This window comes from Dictyostelium purpureum (assembly GCF_000190715.1).
Source record: "Dictyostelium purpureum unplaced genomic scaffold DICPUscaffold_38, whole genome shotgun sequence".
Lineage (NCBI taxonomy): Eukaryota > Evosea > Eumycetozoa > Dictyosteliales > Dictyosteliaceae > Dictyostelium > Dictyostelium purpureum.
The window spans coordinates 1-16,492 of record NW_003519375.1 but is presented as its reverse complement, the minus strand read 5'-3'; the positions used below and the strand labels follow the sequence as shown (position 1 = coordinate 16,492).

The 16,492-nt window shown below is 22.0% G+C and overlaps 7 protein-coding genes across 7 annotated transcripts; 4 read left to right on the top strand and 3 right to left on the bottom strand.

Moving 5' to 3' along the window:
* Window positions 1-1,901: 1,901 nt before the first annotated feature.
* On the top strand, window positions 1,902-3,007 carry DICPUDRAFT_148955 (uncharacterized protein; the record flags this gene model as incomplete). The annotated part of the gene is made up of 2 exons (XM_003285067.1): window positions 1,902-2,067; window positions 2,136-3,007. 2 exons carry the CDS (start codon window positions 1,902-1,904, stop codon window positions 3,005-3,007), a joined length of 1,038 nt encoding a protein of 345 aa, XP_003285115.1.
* Window positions 3,008-3,742: 735 nt separating this feature from the next.
* On the top strand, window positions 3,743-4,328 carry DICPUDRAFT_91437 (uncharacterized protein). The gene has a single exon (XM_003285066.1). It carries the CDS (start codon window positions 3,872-3,874, stop codon window positions 4,235-4,237), a length of 366 nt encoding a protein of 121 aa, XP_003285114.1. The 5' UTR covers window positions 3,743-3,871; the 3' UTR covers window positions 4,238-4,328.
* Window positions 4,329-4,498: 170 nt separating this feature from the next.
* On the top strand, window positions 4,499-6,883 carry DICPUDRAFT_148953 (uncharacterized protein; the record flags this gene model as incomplete). The annotated part of the gene is made up of 3 exons (XM_003285065.1): window positions 4,499-5,569; window positions 5,653-6,204; window positions 6,275-6,883. The coding sequence occupies 3 exons, from the start codon at window positions 4,499-4,501 to the stop codon at window positions 6,881-6,883; spliced, it is 2,232 nt and encodes a 743-aa protein (XP_003285113.1).
* Window positions 6,884-7,106: 223 nt separating this feature from the next.
* Window positions 7,107-8,803, bottom strand: DICPUDRAFT_28786 (uncharacterized protein; the record flags this gene model as incomplete). The annotated part of the gene is made up of 4 exons (XM_003285047.1): window positions 7,107-7,395; window positions 7,475-7,990; window positions 8,059-8,595; window positions 8,661-8,803. The coding sequence occupies 4 exons, from the start codon at window positions 8,801-8,803 to the stop codon at window positions 7,107-7,109; spliced, it is 1,485 nt and encodes a 494-aa protein (XP_003285095.1).
* A 1,942-nt stretch (window positions 8,804-10,745) lies between these two features.
* Window positions 10,746-11,223, top strand: DICPUDRAFT_53355 (uncharacterized protein). Its single transcript, XM_003285064.1, has 4 exons — window positions 10,746-10,760; window positions 10,865-10,915; window positions 10,995-11,072; window positions 11,136-11,223. Exons 1-4 carry the CDS (start codon window positions 10,758-10,760, stop codon window positions 11,157-11,159), a joined length of 156 nt encoding a protein of 51 aa, XP_003285112.1. The 5' UTR covers window positions 10,746-10,757; the 3' UTR covers window positions 11,160-11,223.
* Window positions 11,224-11,271: 48 nt separating this feature from the next.
* Window positions 11,272-12,085, bottom strand: DICPUDRAFT_91436 (uncharacterized protein). The gene has a single exon (XM_003285046.1). It carries the CDS (start codon window positions 11,905-11,907, stop codon window positions 11,371-11,373), a length of 537 nt encoding a protein of 178 aa, XP_003285094.1. The 5' UTR covers window positions 11,908-12,085; the 3' UTR covers window positions 11,272-11,370.
* A 1,983-nt stretch (window positions 12,086-14,068) lies between these two features.
* DICPUDRAFT_12401 (uncharacterized protein) lies at window positions 14,069-14,470 on the bottom strand (the record flags this gene model as incomplete). Its single annotated transcript, XM_003285045.1, has 1 exon — window positions 14,069-14,470. A coding segment is annotated over one exon (402 nt), but the record flags the coding sequence as incomplete, so codon positions are not given.
* Between the last annotated feature and the right edge of the window lie 2,022 nt (window positions 14,471-16,492).

Sequence of the window (16,492 nt, the reverse complement as noted above, 5' to 3'; positions counted from 1 at the left end):
TTCCATATTTGTATTTGGTTATATTATATCTAATAAACACTTGTTAGCCAGTGACACCACGAAATGTTGTAAAATGGGTAGAATTTAACAAGAAAACATGAAAATAATACTTAATTGAGTGAAAATACCCATATACCTTAAAAATTACAAAATATAGTCGTTGAGTTACAAATAAAAAACAATTCTAAATTAATTAATTGGTAAATTTCAAGCTTTTAAAACTAATTTATATTTTTATTAAAAATATTAAAAGTTTAAAAAAAACAAAATTTTTAAACTTTGCTAACAACTAAAATAACAAATGCAATTGTACTAACTAAATCATTTTACAAATCAGTTTATTTTTATCGAATTTTTTAATTTTAAATTTATTTTTTATAAACTAGTTTACTCATAAATAAAATATTAAATAAATATAAAAATTTTATTAAAAAATAAAATTATTAAAAAAATATTTTTTATTTATTTTTTTAAATTAAAAAAATAAATTTTTGATTTTTTGATTTTTTTATTTAATTTTTTTTTTATTTTCCATTTTACATTTTTTTTAAATAAAATATTTTATTAAAAAAAATATTTAAAAAGAAACTTAAATTTATTAAAAACTTTCAAATAATACTAATTATAATCTAGATAATAAATTATGAGAAAACCATAAATCATTGATAATCAAACACCCACAATACATTACTAACTACAACACTATATAACATCATTATTCATCATATAAAAAAAAAAATTTTCAAATAATATATTTTTCGTACAAGCACTGTGGGTTTAAAAATTTTTGATATTTAAAAATTAGATCAAAGTGTGTTAATGCTGTATTGAGGTTTGCGTGTGGGTGTGCTATTTTTTTTAGTAAAAAGGGTTTAAAATAAAAAAACAAATAATAAAAAGAAAATAGTTATAAAGTATTAAAAACAATGAACACATAAATAAAATAAAATATTAAAACACATATTTATAAAGTAATAATAATAATAATAGTAATATTTTCAATTGTCATTACAATAAAAATTTATAAATAATAATTGAAAAGTATTTTTAAAATAAAATGATGTTTTTTATAATAATAATAAAAAAATAAAATAGTATATTTATCTGTAGTTTTTTTTTTTTTTTTTGGATAAAGTTTTATTTATTTGTTTTTTTTTTTTTAAAAGTATAATATTTCATTTTAATTACTCACACACATACAAGCACACACACATACACACAAAACATAAAGACACACAAAACACTATTACCCACACTCAATATATATATAAATTTGATATAGATCCTCATGTAGAGAGACAAAAAAACAATAAAGCAATATGTAATAAACACATACACATCTAAAAATAGGATTAAAAATTTTGTTTTGTGGGTGTGTGGGGGTGAGTAACTATCTATATATCCCCAAGCATGTTTTACAAAATTTATTTTTTTATTTTTAATTTTTAATTTTTTTATTATTTTTTTTTTTAACCCTGTTGTTTTTTTTTTTTTTTTTTTGAAAAGTTTCTATGTATTATTAAAATCATTTAATTTATTTTAATTTATTTTTATTTATTAGTTTATTTATTCATTATATTATATATATTTATATTATACTTTTTTTAATATTGTTATTTTTGTTATCACAAAACACAAATACTACAAGTTTAAAATAATATTTTTTAACCATTTTTAATATTTTATTTTTAAAATTTTTTTTTCAATCCAAAAAATTTAAAAAAATTTTAAAAAAAAAAAATACATTTTATAAAAAAATCAAAATTTAATTTATATAAAATTAAATAAACAACAATTTAATCAATTAATAAATCATTAATCATAAAAAATAAAACCTTTTTTTTTTTTTTCTTTTTTTTTTTTTTTTTTCTTTTTTATATTTTTTCGTCATTATAAAAGAAATGAGACATTTCAATGTAATGATAATTGGTTCTCACGAATCAGGTAAATCAACTATAGTCAACACATTTAAAGAAGGGTTTTTTTTATGGGACTATAATCCAACAGAAGATACAAATATAGTTTCAAAAAATTATTTGCAATATCAATTTAATATTTTCGATATGGGTGTGTAACATTTTAACAAAAACACTTAATTAAAACTAGTATTAACTATTTTTTTTTATTAATTTTAGCAATAGATTCATTAAATAAAAAGATAAATTTATTGGCCTTTGAACATTGTCAAATGTTTATTATAACGTTTTCATTACATGTAGAAAAGACAAGACCCTATGTTAAATTTTATTTTGAACTAATAAAAAAGATTAGAAAAGATTTTGCAGATATACCTATTGTTATTGTGGGAACAATGAAGGATCTGTATTGTACAAGTAGCGAACAAGAAATTAAAGATTTATTAAATGATTTAGGTAAAAAAAATATACAATTCCTGACAACATCTGCAAGATCAATTGAATCGATAGAATTGGTTTTTAACAATTTATTATATCAAATGTATTGTATAGAGAATTTCAATAGCATCAATAATATATTAAATAATTTCAGCAATAATCAATTAAATCAGAGTAATAATCTGAATCCATCTTTAAATTTATCACAAACAAATAATATAATAAACAATATAAATAAAGAATTATATAACAGCATTAACAATAATTATAATAATAGTATCAATAACAGTATAACTTATAGCAATAGTAACAATGCAATATACAGCAATGGCAATAGTTCATGTATAAATAGTAATTACAATATCAATAGTAACCATAACTTTAAAGAAAGAGAAAAGGAGAAAGAAAAGGATAACAATAAAGAAAACTTAAAAGAAAATATAAATATTGAAAAACATTCAAATACCAGTAATCACCAAAAACACTATTCACCAGACACAAAGAAATCCCTATCATCCCTATCTCTAAATTCTGCAACCACTACAACAACAATTGTTACCACTACAACAACAACAACAACCATTACAAAACAAAAAAGGATACAGTGGAATGATGTTCATTCAAAATTAAATAGGTTATATTCAATTAAATAATAATTATAATAAAAAAATATTATATTAATCTTTTTTTTGTAATATTTTAAAACAATTATATAAAAAAACCCCAAATGTATTATAAATAAACACACGATTTAAAAAAAAAAACAATGTTTGTTTTTTTACTACTTTTTTAAAATAATATAAAAAAATGTGGTTTTCTTTACAGTATTTTATGTGAATGTTTGGATGTGGTTATCTATCATCATCATCAAAACTAGATCTCATACACACAAATACACACTCCCATATTTTGAATTTTAATTTTTTTATTTTTTTATTTTTTGTGAGGGGTCTATTTTTGTTTCTTTTTTTTTTTTTTTTTAAAAAAATAACCTAAATCAAATTTTAACAATATAAACTATTTAATTTTACCCAAACATATGTAAATGTTTTTTTTTTTCTTTTTTTTTTTTTTTGTTGTCCAACAAACATTATTATTTCATTAAAAATTACAAATACACTTAAATTACACCCACCCACCCACATTTTCACACACACACTTCTTACTCTTCAATATTAATATATAACAATTCGTAAAGAAAAATTATAAATAAACATATAAAATTATAAATAAACTCTTATTATACAATTTTATTGTTGTTTTTGTTACATGTTGTTTATTTTTAATATTATTAATTTTTTTTTTTTTATTTTTTTTTGTTTTTTTGTTTTTTTTAAATTAGCTTTTTTTATTTTTTGAAAATTTTTTTATCTATTTCATAATTATTTATTTATATACATAAAAAAAAACAAATCAATTATTTGTAATAAAAATAATAGCTATAATTAAATTATTTTATTATAATTAATATTACAAAATTTTTTTATAAATTTTTTTTCTCAAATATTTCAACAACAATGGAAATTGATGATCACTATAAATTTATAATTGGCGATGATGTTGAAGAATCAATTACAAAAAACAAACCAATTGACAAATTAAAGAAATACATCATATTTTTTGATAAGGTCGAACAAAAATTTCAACACCAACCAGAAGTTTATAGAAAAGTTATTAATACTATAAAAGAATGTAAAGATAAAAAGAACCTTTCCAAAGTTTACTCTCAAATCCTCAAACTAATTCAAAATGAGCCAGAACTTATTAATGAATTCAACGGTCTATTTCCAGAAAAATTTTTGAATGAATATAAAAATATAATGGAAAATGAAAGATATAAACAATTTGATAAAGAATTAGACGCACTCATTTGTTCACAATAAAATAATAAATAACAAAAAATAAATAAAATAAAAACTGTAAATTAAAAATAAACCCCTAAAATTTTGATCATCATTTCAAGATTTATTATTTAAATCTTTTTAAATACTATTTTTTTTATTTTTTTTTTTTAAGAAATTGAAAAATATTATTTATTATTTTTTTAATTTTAAAAAAATAAATATATTTATTTTTTTTTTTTAATTTTTTTATGATTTTTTTTTTATTTAAATTTTTTTTATTTTAATTTAAACAAATATACAATGACTAAAAATATAAATAATAAACAAAACAACAACAATAATAACAATACCTCTAATAATGGATCACAGTCACCAAGTTTAACAGATGATATACGGTGTCCATCTTGTCAAAAAACATTTTTATTTATACATATAGATAGTCATATAAATCAATGTATCGACCAAAAAAGCAAAGAAGAATTAATTAATAATAACAATAATAATAATAATAATAATAATAGTAATAATAATAGTAATAGTTATAATAGTAATAATAATAATAATAATAATAAAATACCGAATCAATCACAAAAAAAATTTAATATAGAGGATGACATTGATCTTGATTTAGATGATTCCGATATCATTATATCTCCAAATTCTCCTCAACAATCAGAACAAATTTTATTACCACCATATGATGATGAATTCAATAACAAAAAAAATGACAAAAATATCAGTATATCCAACCCATTCCCCACACAAAATACATCAACAACAACAACCAACACGACTACAGTTTATAAATCACCACAAAAAAACTTTTCCTATACATTTCCTTTGAAACCAAAAGCCAAATCTCAAACAAATTCAAAATCCATTTCAAATTTTTTTAAACCTTTAAATAATGAAAATAATAATAGTAATAATAACCCTATTGTATTAGACCCATCACCAGCAAATAATAATAATAATAATAATAATAATAATAGTAACAATAATAATAATAACAATAATAACGATTTTAAATATAGCTTTCAAAAAAATTTTGATAAAAAAACAATATTTAATAAACCATTGGCAGAAATTATGAGACCAACTGAATTTTTAGATTTTATTGGTCAAGAAGAATTAATGCACAATTCAATTATATTAAATTTATTTAAGAGTGAATCACCACCATCAATTATTTTGTACGGTCCACCAGGCTGTGGTAAAACAACATTAGCAAAGATTATTACTAAAAAATCAAATGCAAATTATTTAGAATTATCTGCTGTAGGCTCTGGTGTTAAAGATGTTAAAGAAGCTATCGATAAAGCCAAAAACTCTCTAATGTTTGGTAAAAAAACAATCTTGTTTATAGATGAAGTAGGTATCAATAGTTATATTGTGTTAATAATATAAAATTTTAAACTAAACCAAACTAACCTTTTTATTTATAATAATATTAGATACATAGATACAACAAATCGCAACAAGATGTTTTATTACCAGCAATAGAATCAGGTACAATTATATTAATAGGAGCAACAACTGAAAATCCATCATTTGAAATTAATAATGCTTTATTATCAAGATGTAAAGTATTCAGGTTAGAGAAACTTTTAAAAAAAGATATTATTGAAATTATTAAAAGAACAATCGAAATGACACCATTAATACACGAAAACCTAACATTAGATTTAGAAGATGGAACCATTGAAACACTCGCAGAAATCAGTGAAGGTGATGCAAGAGTAGCAATAAATGTTTTAGAAATGGCCATTAAAGCATTCAAAAACAATTTATCTTACGAAGAGGAATTAGAAATTAAGAAAAAAGGTTTAAAAAAAAATATTCAAGTCTCTAGGAAACAATTAGGTGTATTATTACAAAGAACAAGTCTTATTAACGACAAGCATGGTGACTCATTTTATGAATTAATTTCGGCATTGCATAAGGCAGTAAGAGGAAGTGACCCAAATGCCACTGCATACTGGTGTGTACGTATGCTAGAATCTGGTGTATGTATTTAATTTTTTTGAAAAAAAAAAAAGAAAACAAAACAGATACTAATTAATCTTTTTTTAAAAGTTTAATCCTATTTATATTGCTAGACGTATGATTCGTATGGCATCAGAGGACATTGGATTATCTGATAACACCGCATTACCTTTAGCTGTGAGTGCTTTCAATGCGGCCCAATATATTGGAATGCCAGAATGTTCATGTGCTATATTACAATGTGCAGTTTATTTAGCAAGTGCCCCAAAATCAAACTCTCTTGATCTTTGGTATGCAAAAACTAAAGAATATTTAGCAAACAACTCATCACCACCAGTACCAATTCATCTTAGAAATGCACCAACAAATTTAATGAAAAGTTGGGGATATGGAAAAGACTATCAGTATAATCATGCATTTGATGATCAATCATTAGTAACACAATCATATTTGCCAGAAGAAATTAAAAGAGAAACTTTTTTCGACTATAAACTAACATGCATGTCTTTAAAAGATAGAATGAATAATGAAGGTTATAGAAATGATGAAATTCAAAATAGATACAATAATAACCCCAACAAAAAGCAAAAAATAGATTCAAATAACAATAAATCAAATAATACAAATAATGATACCAGTTTTATCGATGATGATTCTATAGAATCTTTAGAATCTTCAGATTTTAAACTTGATTCCTAAGTACTTTTTAAATAAAATATTTAGATATCTTTTTTTTTATTAAATTATATTTTTTTATAAATAAAACTTTAGGTTTGGTTGAATAATTTTTTAAAAAAATTTAAAATAAATATTGATAAATTACAAACTTTACTTTTATTTTAGATTATAAATTAAATTTAAATTTATTCCAAATAAAAATACTATTATTTATTTTATTTTTTATATATTATTATTATTACGTTTATAAATTATCTAACCAAATTGATTTAAAATCGGAACGTTGCTTAATAAAAGCAATTAAATCGGATTTTTGAACTCTTGCAAGAATACCATTTTCGATAATATCTTTAAAACTATCTGGACCAACCAAAAATAATTTTGAAACTTCAAATAACATTTCAAAAGCATCATCAACTTTATGACTCTTGAATGATTTCAAAGTGGATCTGTATTCTGTCAAATCTTTAATTAACTTAAGTGTTCCTGAACCTTGACCAATTTTAAATTTCTTAAAATGATTTAAAAATACCCTATAAATAAATAAATAATATATTAATATATAAAAAAATATAAAACTCTATTGAAAATTATTATATAATAAAAGCTTACACTTGAAGTTTTAGGCCAAGCTCTTCAACAAAGATATGGAGATTTTTACCTTGAAGACAAGACTTTGCAATTTCATAGAATGATTGAATTAATTTTGTTACAGAGTTACAAGTTGGTGTTGTGGTATCATCATCCATTTCATTTTGGTAATCGGTTCTTTTTTGATCTACTAAAGCTTTATCTACAAGCTGTACCATTAAAATGAGTGAATTTTCTAAACCATAATTTATATTATTTTCTAATGAAGAGATGTTAAAGTAAAGCTGATCTGAGCATTGTGATTGAACATTAATTGATGTTTGAATATGTGGTAAAACATGTACTTGGAATAAAGTTTGAATTTGACCAACGATTTGATTTATACCTAAAATAACTCTAAATAACTGTGATATTGCTTGAAAACATCTTGAATCATTAACCATTGGTAACTTAATATATTTTTCTAAAACAAATGTTATGTAATCTTCAAATAAATATTTTAGCATTAAAAAGAAAATACTTTTAATATTTTCTGGTCTAAATTAATAAAAAAAAAAAAAGTTAATATTATTTATTATTGTTAAAATTATTTTAAATTTACTTACAATGAACCTTCTGGCGAGAGTGTATAACTACGGGCTAGGGCATTTTCAGTCTGTTGTACAAAAGTTTGTGTAATTTCGTGATTTAATCCATCCTCTTCATATTCAAAAGCTTTTTCTAATCCTGTTAAACGGTCACATTCCTCGCTAAAAGTAGCATCGAATAAGTTTGCAAGATGGCCCCTTTCCCTTTGGATATAGCCCTCTTGATATGTATAAAAAACTGAATTTAATAATTGATTTAAATCCACACCACTAATACCCAAGTGTGACAATGGCTCTACTAATAATTTCTTTGTGCTATTGTATGCATACTGTGTAGTTTGAAGATACATCGATGTATTATTAGCCTCGATATTTAAAACATTCTCTATAAATCCTCTAACACGTTGTTCAAAAACTCTAACAATTAGCATTGCCATTGCTGATGTTTGATTTACAAATACACTTTGAATAACATTTTGTTCATGCTGAATATCTCTGAGTATATCTGAAAAGAAAATTTCAAATCTTGAATCAATAATATTATTACCCCTAATTCTAAATTTAATTTAAATATTAATATATTTAGGTAAATATAATAGGAAATGAAATATATAACTTACTGTCTTTTTGATGTATTATTTGCTAATGTTTCATCTTTTCTTAAAATGTCTATATCAAAAAACATTTTAATTTTTTGAACATAACGTGATCTGCAAGTTTCACCACCATTGAAATTATATAAAGTTGAAGCACATTGTTTCATTTTTTCAAAATCGTGTCTATCTGCAGCACGTTCAAATTGGTCAAGTAAATCGTTTTCTAAAATATTTGAAAGTGACTCAGTTTCCTGTTTACCCTTCTTAAAACCTGATATTTCTTTTATATCCTCTGATACACTTGAAAGTTTTTTAACCAGATGTGCTAATTCGTGAATACGTTCAGAGTTTGTAAAAATATCTGAACGCTTTGATGATGACTCGTCGCTATTTAACTCTAATAAATAATTGATTAATGAAAGGGCGCCTTGTGCTTTAACTTTTTGTTGATTTACTGAATCTAATTCATCTCCAAAATGAACTGCTTTTGTACCAATTGTATTAACACCTTTTTCTAATTTCTTAAAATGCTGGAAACACTCTTGATATGACCCTAATAAATCCTGTAATTTACTTTTATATTCTAAACTAAAATCATTACATTCTTCTGCTAAATCGTCTAATTTTCTATCAATCTAAATAATGAATTATATTAATATTTATTTATATTTTAAAAAAAAAAAATATATTTACTTACATTACTTTCAAGTTGTGACAATTGTAATTGTGTGTTTAAAAACAATGTATTAAATGGAGCTGGCTCAAACTTTAAACCATCGACTGTATATTGATCATTTACTAATTTTCTTGTTAAATCTTCAACAAATGAAACATGTGAAAAATCTACACCTCTAAACATATCTGTTGTAAGAACTTTTTGTTGAATTTTTTGTTGAAATTGATATGGTACACCAGTGGCTGTAGTTGGTCTTGAAATTGATGTGGGTGGAAATGCTGAGGTATTTGATCTTGATTGCATTGGTGATTGTGATGGTGATGGAAGTGGGGATAATGATGGTGATGTATTTGGCTTTGGTGTATTTGATGATGATGGGTTTGGTATTAAATTTGATGATGGAGTTGCTGAAATAGTTGTATTTGCCATCATTGTTGTAACATTATTAATTTGACTTGATGTTGCTGCATTTGTAACTTTTTGAACTGATGAGTTAGAACTTGTACTTAGAGTGGTGTTTTGTGTTATGCTTGTTCCGCTTGTTTTTAGTAATGAAATAGGTGATGGTGGTGCTGCATTTGCTATTGGTGTTGTAGTTGGTGATGCACTTGGTGACACTTTCTGTACTGGTTGTATTGATGGTGATGGTGCTGGTGATGGTGATGTTAATGTTTGTGATTTATTATCATTTCCTGCTACTGGTACTGGTACTGGATTATTTAAAGGTGCTGGTTTATGTTGTTGAAATTGTTGTTGTTGTTGAAACCTAGTTTGAATATTTCTTGCCCATGACATTATATTAAACTATTAATTATTTAAAATAAATAATTAAATTTACTTTATATAATATAAATAAGAAATCAATAAATATACACAAAATAATTTTAATTATGAATATTAAAATTAAAAAAAAAAAATAAAAAAAAATAAAAAAATATAAAAAAATAATTTAAAAAAATATTAAAAATATTAACAAAATAATTTTTATTAAAAAAAAAAAAAAGATTTTTTTGGGTGGTTAATCACTATAAAAAATAATAACAATAAAAGTATAAATATATTCTATTAAATAAATTTATACAAGCTTGTTATATTATAATAATTTTATTCCTAATTTTGTTATTTTTACTTTTTTTTTTTATTTTTTTTTTTTATTATTAAAAGCACACAAAAACATAATACAAAAAACTAATTATATTTTATTTAGAAATAAATAAAATGATATTTTAAGTCCAATTTAAGATAAAACTAAAAAAAAATTGCAAAATCAAATATGTTTATATGTTAAAATTTTGATATGTAAAACAACGTTTTTCGTTTTATGAGCGTGGGGAAATGAAAAAAAAAAATTTAAAAATTTTTAAAAAAATTTTTAAAAATTTAATTTTTATTTTTTTTTTTCAATTTTTTTTCATTTTGTTTGATTTGATATTCCGTGACTCAAAATGGTATGGTGTTATCTCTTGACAAATTTTATCTCTTTTTCTATCTATCCATGTTAATTTCCAAAGATTAATCATGATCCATATTAATCAATCTTTAATCTTTATAGCCAAGCCATAAAACCTTAAAAGTCAAAAAAGTCTTAGGTAAAGCCCAAAAGGTAAGTTTATACATATAATCCACAAAACAAAGATATCCATACGAATAGAGATTAATCTTTTTCCTTTTCATCACTATAGTGCAACAGATCAGTTCCAGGCTGGATCCGTTTAAAGACTGATAACAAAATCAGATACAATAACAAAAGAAGACACTGGGTATGATTACATTAAATGATAAAAAATAGTGCAGAATACATACTAATATAAAAATTTTAACAGAGACGTACTAAATTAGGTATCTAAACGCTTATTCGAAGAATAATAATAATTATAGTACAAATAAAGATTTCATGTCTTGCCTATAAAAAATTTAACGGTTTTTTTAATCAAAAAAGAACGAGTATTATTTATTTTTGTTTGGATTAAGAAATTGTGAAAAAAACAGTAAAACTGTGATTATTTTTATTAAATAGGGTTTTTTAGCGGCAGAGGTATTATATATTGTTTATTTGTGTTATATTATGTTAAAATTATTATTATTGTTATTATTACTATTATTGTTACTACTATTATTATTATTATTGTTTATTTCAATTGCTAAATCTATTAAATCTAAAAATACTTCGACTTGTGTGTTTATATTTTGGTTGTTTATTTCTTTTTCTTCGATTAGGTATCTTATGTTTTCATATTCGTTCATAGCAATTTCCATTAGATTATCTATTCTATCTTTACAATTGGTCATGCAGTAATATATTTTTTTGAAAACAGCAGAGTCAGAATCGACTTCTAAATGTTGATGTCCACAATGGATTGGCAAGCTCGAAACACAACAAGGGCATACCAGGGCAGTACATTCGACACACACCATACTTAGTTTATAATTAGTATGGATTTGGCAATAGTATTGATTATTATTTATATTTATATTTATATTTATATTGTTATTATTATCATCGATCATATCCACACTTTCAAACTGGGGTGTGAATATTTCTTCGAATGATGATAATGATTTATTTAAATTAATTTCGAAATTTGGAAAATCCATTTTAAAAAATAAAAAAAATAATTTATAAAAATATATATATAAAAAAATAAAGAGATAAGATTTATAAATAAATAATTATTATAAATAATTGTTATAAATAAATTGTATAAAATGTATAAAATGTATAAATTGTATAAATTGCGTAAATTGTAAAAAAAACGAAAATAAATAAAATAAAAAGTGTAATTATAGTTTTTTTTTTTTTTTTTTAGATTTTTAATTAAACTATTTTATTAATTTTCATCAATGAATGAAATAGAAAATGAAAATAATTTAAATTATTTATAGTTTTTTTAAAAAAAACAAAAAAAAAATATTATTTAAATTTAATTGTTTTTATTTATATTTAATTTATTTATTTTTGATGACTAGATAACTGGTGAGTGTGTTGTGATTGTATTTTAGGTGAATTATAAATTAACAACAACAATAAAAACATCAAAAATACACACACACATAGAGACACATATTTACTCGCTCACACATAAAAACACATTGTGAAGAGTTGTAACCTAACTCACCAAAAATAAAAAAATACACACACAATATAGATAGATATATAGGCATTCTATTTATTTTTTTATTTTAATTTTTTTTTTTTTTATTATTGTTTGTTTTTTAAATAATTTAATTTGAGAATTAGATGGGGGCAGGTATTTTTATTAGGAGGCACCACATAGTATTTTTTTTAAAAAAAACAAATTTACACCCACTTTTTTTTAACCACTATTAATATAAAAAATAAAATTTATTTCATCTATGTGTACATCTCACAATATCTTTCAAGTTTTTTCACTCTTCAACTCAAACACACTGCATATTGTTGGAATTGTTGATTTAAATAAAAATTAAGTTAGTTGATATTAAGAGAATTTTATTATAATAATATAATTATTATAATATATTAAAAAATATATCATCACACACACACTAACACACTCCTAAAAACACACACGCTCCAATTAATTAATTTTTGGAAAAAATAAAAAAGAAAAAACAACACATGTGGGTTGTTTTTTAATGTGCAAATTACCTATAAAAATAAATCTCTTTTTTATATTCTAAATATATAATTTCAAATCCCTTAATTTTAATCTCAAAAGTTAAGATCTTTTTAAAATACTTTAATTTTTGAAATTGTATATCTATTGGTGAAAAAAAAAAAAAAGTGTTTTTTTTATATTAAATTAAACCACTACTCAAAAAAAAAAACAAAAAAAAAATTAAAAAACTTAACTACTTTTATATCTACTAATAATATACAATTACTATTATTACTACCACTAATGCAATTACAACTACCACCACCAACACATCAAAAGTATTAATAGTAGCATTTGTAGGAACCTTTTCTAATTGAAAAACCTAAATTGGTTTTTTTTGTTTTTTTATTTTTTTTTTTCTTTCTTCCAGTCTTTGTATACAAAGATTGAAAGTGGGTGTTGGTTTTTCAATTGGGGGTTATATACTAATAATGATATAAATAAAATAAACTACATTTTTTATAAATGGTTTGTGTTTTAATGATATTATGTTACAAGGAAACTTTATTATGTTTTTTATTTTGTGTGCACACTTAGTTAAATGTAATATGATGAAAAGAAAGTTATTAAGGTGGTGCTTCTATATACGAGTCTGGAAATTTCTAATTCTACATAGTTATTTGTTGATTTATTGTTATTATTAGTTTAAAAATTATTATTATTATTATTGTTAAACTTATGTGTTTTATTTTTTTAATTATTCTATTATTTTTATTATATTTGATTTTTGCCAATTAGTTTTTGCTTAAATTGGAGGTAGTATCTATATATATTTTAAAATAGGTATAGTATACTTGTTTTCTCATCTTTTTTGATTATAATTTGGTTTTTTTAAATTATTAATTAAATTTAATTAATTAATTGGTGAAATTTAATAGAAATATGATATTTATATTGGTATTATTACATTATCATTATTATATTATAATTATTATTATTGGTTGCGATTTTTATTATTATTAATTTTACATTCTTGGAGTAATTGGTATTGCTTCACTAAAAGTAGTTGTTGTGGTAGTTGTCGTGGTAGTAGTTGTGGTAGTAGTTGTTGTGGTAGTTGTGGTTGATCTTTTATAAGAGACATGAGAGTTGGGTTCTTGAATTTTATTTTCTAAAGCCCACTCTAATAAACATGCTTCAAAGCCAGGGTTGGGTTCGGATACAGGACGCGCAATTTTAACCATATCTAAGGCTTTCTTTAAGCAACATCTTTCCTTTTTCATAATCCATAAACAACATAAACAGGTGCTTCTACTAATACCCTTATTACAATGAATTAATACTACTCCATCGTTTTCCATGGCACGCTCTATAAAGTCAATTGTCTTTTCAAAAATATCAGATATTTTTTCGTTTACGTTGTCCTTTAAATCTAATTTCAAATATTCGAATTGACCTTCATATACATTCTGATAAGAGTCTGAGGCGTTGATAATATGTGTTATTCCATTTTTTTTTAATATTTCTAATTTTTCTGATACATATCCACCACTGATGTATAATCTATCATTAACCTTTGAACAAACTTTTTCATATTCATACATTATCATTTTTTCTTTATCAACTTGAAAGCTATGTAGTTGTTTAATATCGTTCATATTTAGTTTAAAATTAAACTTTGATATGGTTGGGATTTTTTTATTGGCACTATTTTCAATATTGTTAATATCACTGTTATTATTATTATTACTATTAATACTACTACTGTTATTATTATTATCATTATTATTATCATTATTGTTGTTGTTTATTACTTCAATGGGTTTATTTTTTGGTACAATTAGTGGGGGTATTTTTAATGAAGAGGATGTTGTTTTTGTGGTTGTTGTTGTAGTTGTTGATATTGGTGTTATGTTTGTTTCTATACCACTATTGATATTGTTGTTGGTAGCTATATTACTGTGAGCATTGTTGATGCTATCTTTGATATTACTATTGTTTAATATTGATGGTATTATAGGAGTTTCTAAAATATTAATTGATTCATTATTTGTATTTTCTATTATTTCACAATTATTATTATTATTATTATTTTCATTTATTATATTTTTACCCTCTAAATTGTTACCATACAAAGTAGAGGTGGATTCGATACTAATGTTTATTTCTATTTTGTTTGTAGTGGTTGTTTCTAAATCATCTAAAGTATTATTTTTATTGTTATTATTTTTAAAATTATTTATTGTTTTTAATTTTTTTAACGTTTCCCCTATCTTTTTATCCTCTCCGTCTATGGTTGAACCAATCGATGATATATTTCTTTTTAAATTTATCATTATAATCTATTAATATGAATATTTAAAAGTGATAATGGTTAGGTAATTGTATTAAATTTGATCTGCGATTACTATTTTATAATTTAAAATTAATTACCTTTTTTTTTAATGTGAAAAAAAAAAAATCTTGTTTGGTTATGGATTTTATTGTTGTGATTTAAAAAAAATATCTAAAACAGATAAGTTTTTTTTAAATTATTTTTTTATTTTTTTTATTTTATTGTTATTGGGTGGAATGTGGGTATCAATAAATGAATAAATTATAATTATTATAAAGTGATATTTATTTAAATATATGTTTTGAATAGAGTGATGCTATAATATAAAACTTATAATAATATATTGATAGTTTAAAATAATAAATTTAAAATCAAAAAAAAAAATATAAAATATATTATAAATTAATATAAATTATAACAAAAAATAAAAAAAATTAAAATTTATATATATGTGTTTTTTTTTTTTTTTTTTAAACAAAACACACACCCACAACCCCGCATATATAAGTAAACTGCTCTTAATGGTTGAGTGAGTGTGTGCTGGTATATTATCTCTAAATGAAAAAAAAACAAAAAAAATTAAAAAAATTAAAAAAAAAATTATGAAAATAAAAAAATTTAAAAAAATAAAAAAGTTTTTTTTGAAAAATAAATTTATTCAATACCTTTTTGAAATAATTATTATGTAATTAAATGTGTGTGGGGTTTGTTTTTCTTTTTCAAGTTTAAAAATAGAATATCTCAGTCTCATTCTCAAACACATTATTTTAAAAGGAAATTATCATGCATAAAAATCGAAAAATTTTTTCGAAGATTTAAATAAAAACTTTAAATTTTGAATGAGTGAAAAGTGTGGTACATTAAATTATAATAATAATAGACAATATTTATAGTGACAAGTAAAAATAAAATTAGAATCACTTCATTCAACACACAATTTAAAAAAATATCAACAATACATATATATAAAGGAACACACAGTCACACCCACACCACACCAAATAACAAGCATATTTTCACTCACTTTTTTTTTTCTTTGTGTATATTTTTAGATACAAGATAGTTAATTAATTTATTTTTAGTTCATATATCTCTTCTCATATGAAAAATGAAAAGGAATTTAAAACAATTATTAAAAAAATAACTTGTTAGTATTTAAAAAATGAAAAGGTAATTTGGGTGAAAAAAAAAAGAAAAATAAAATAAAAAATTTAAAAAAGAGATGGGAATGGGAATAAAATAAAAAATATTAAATTTAATTTTACCA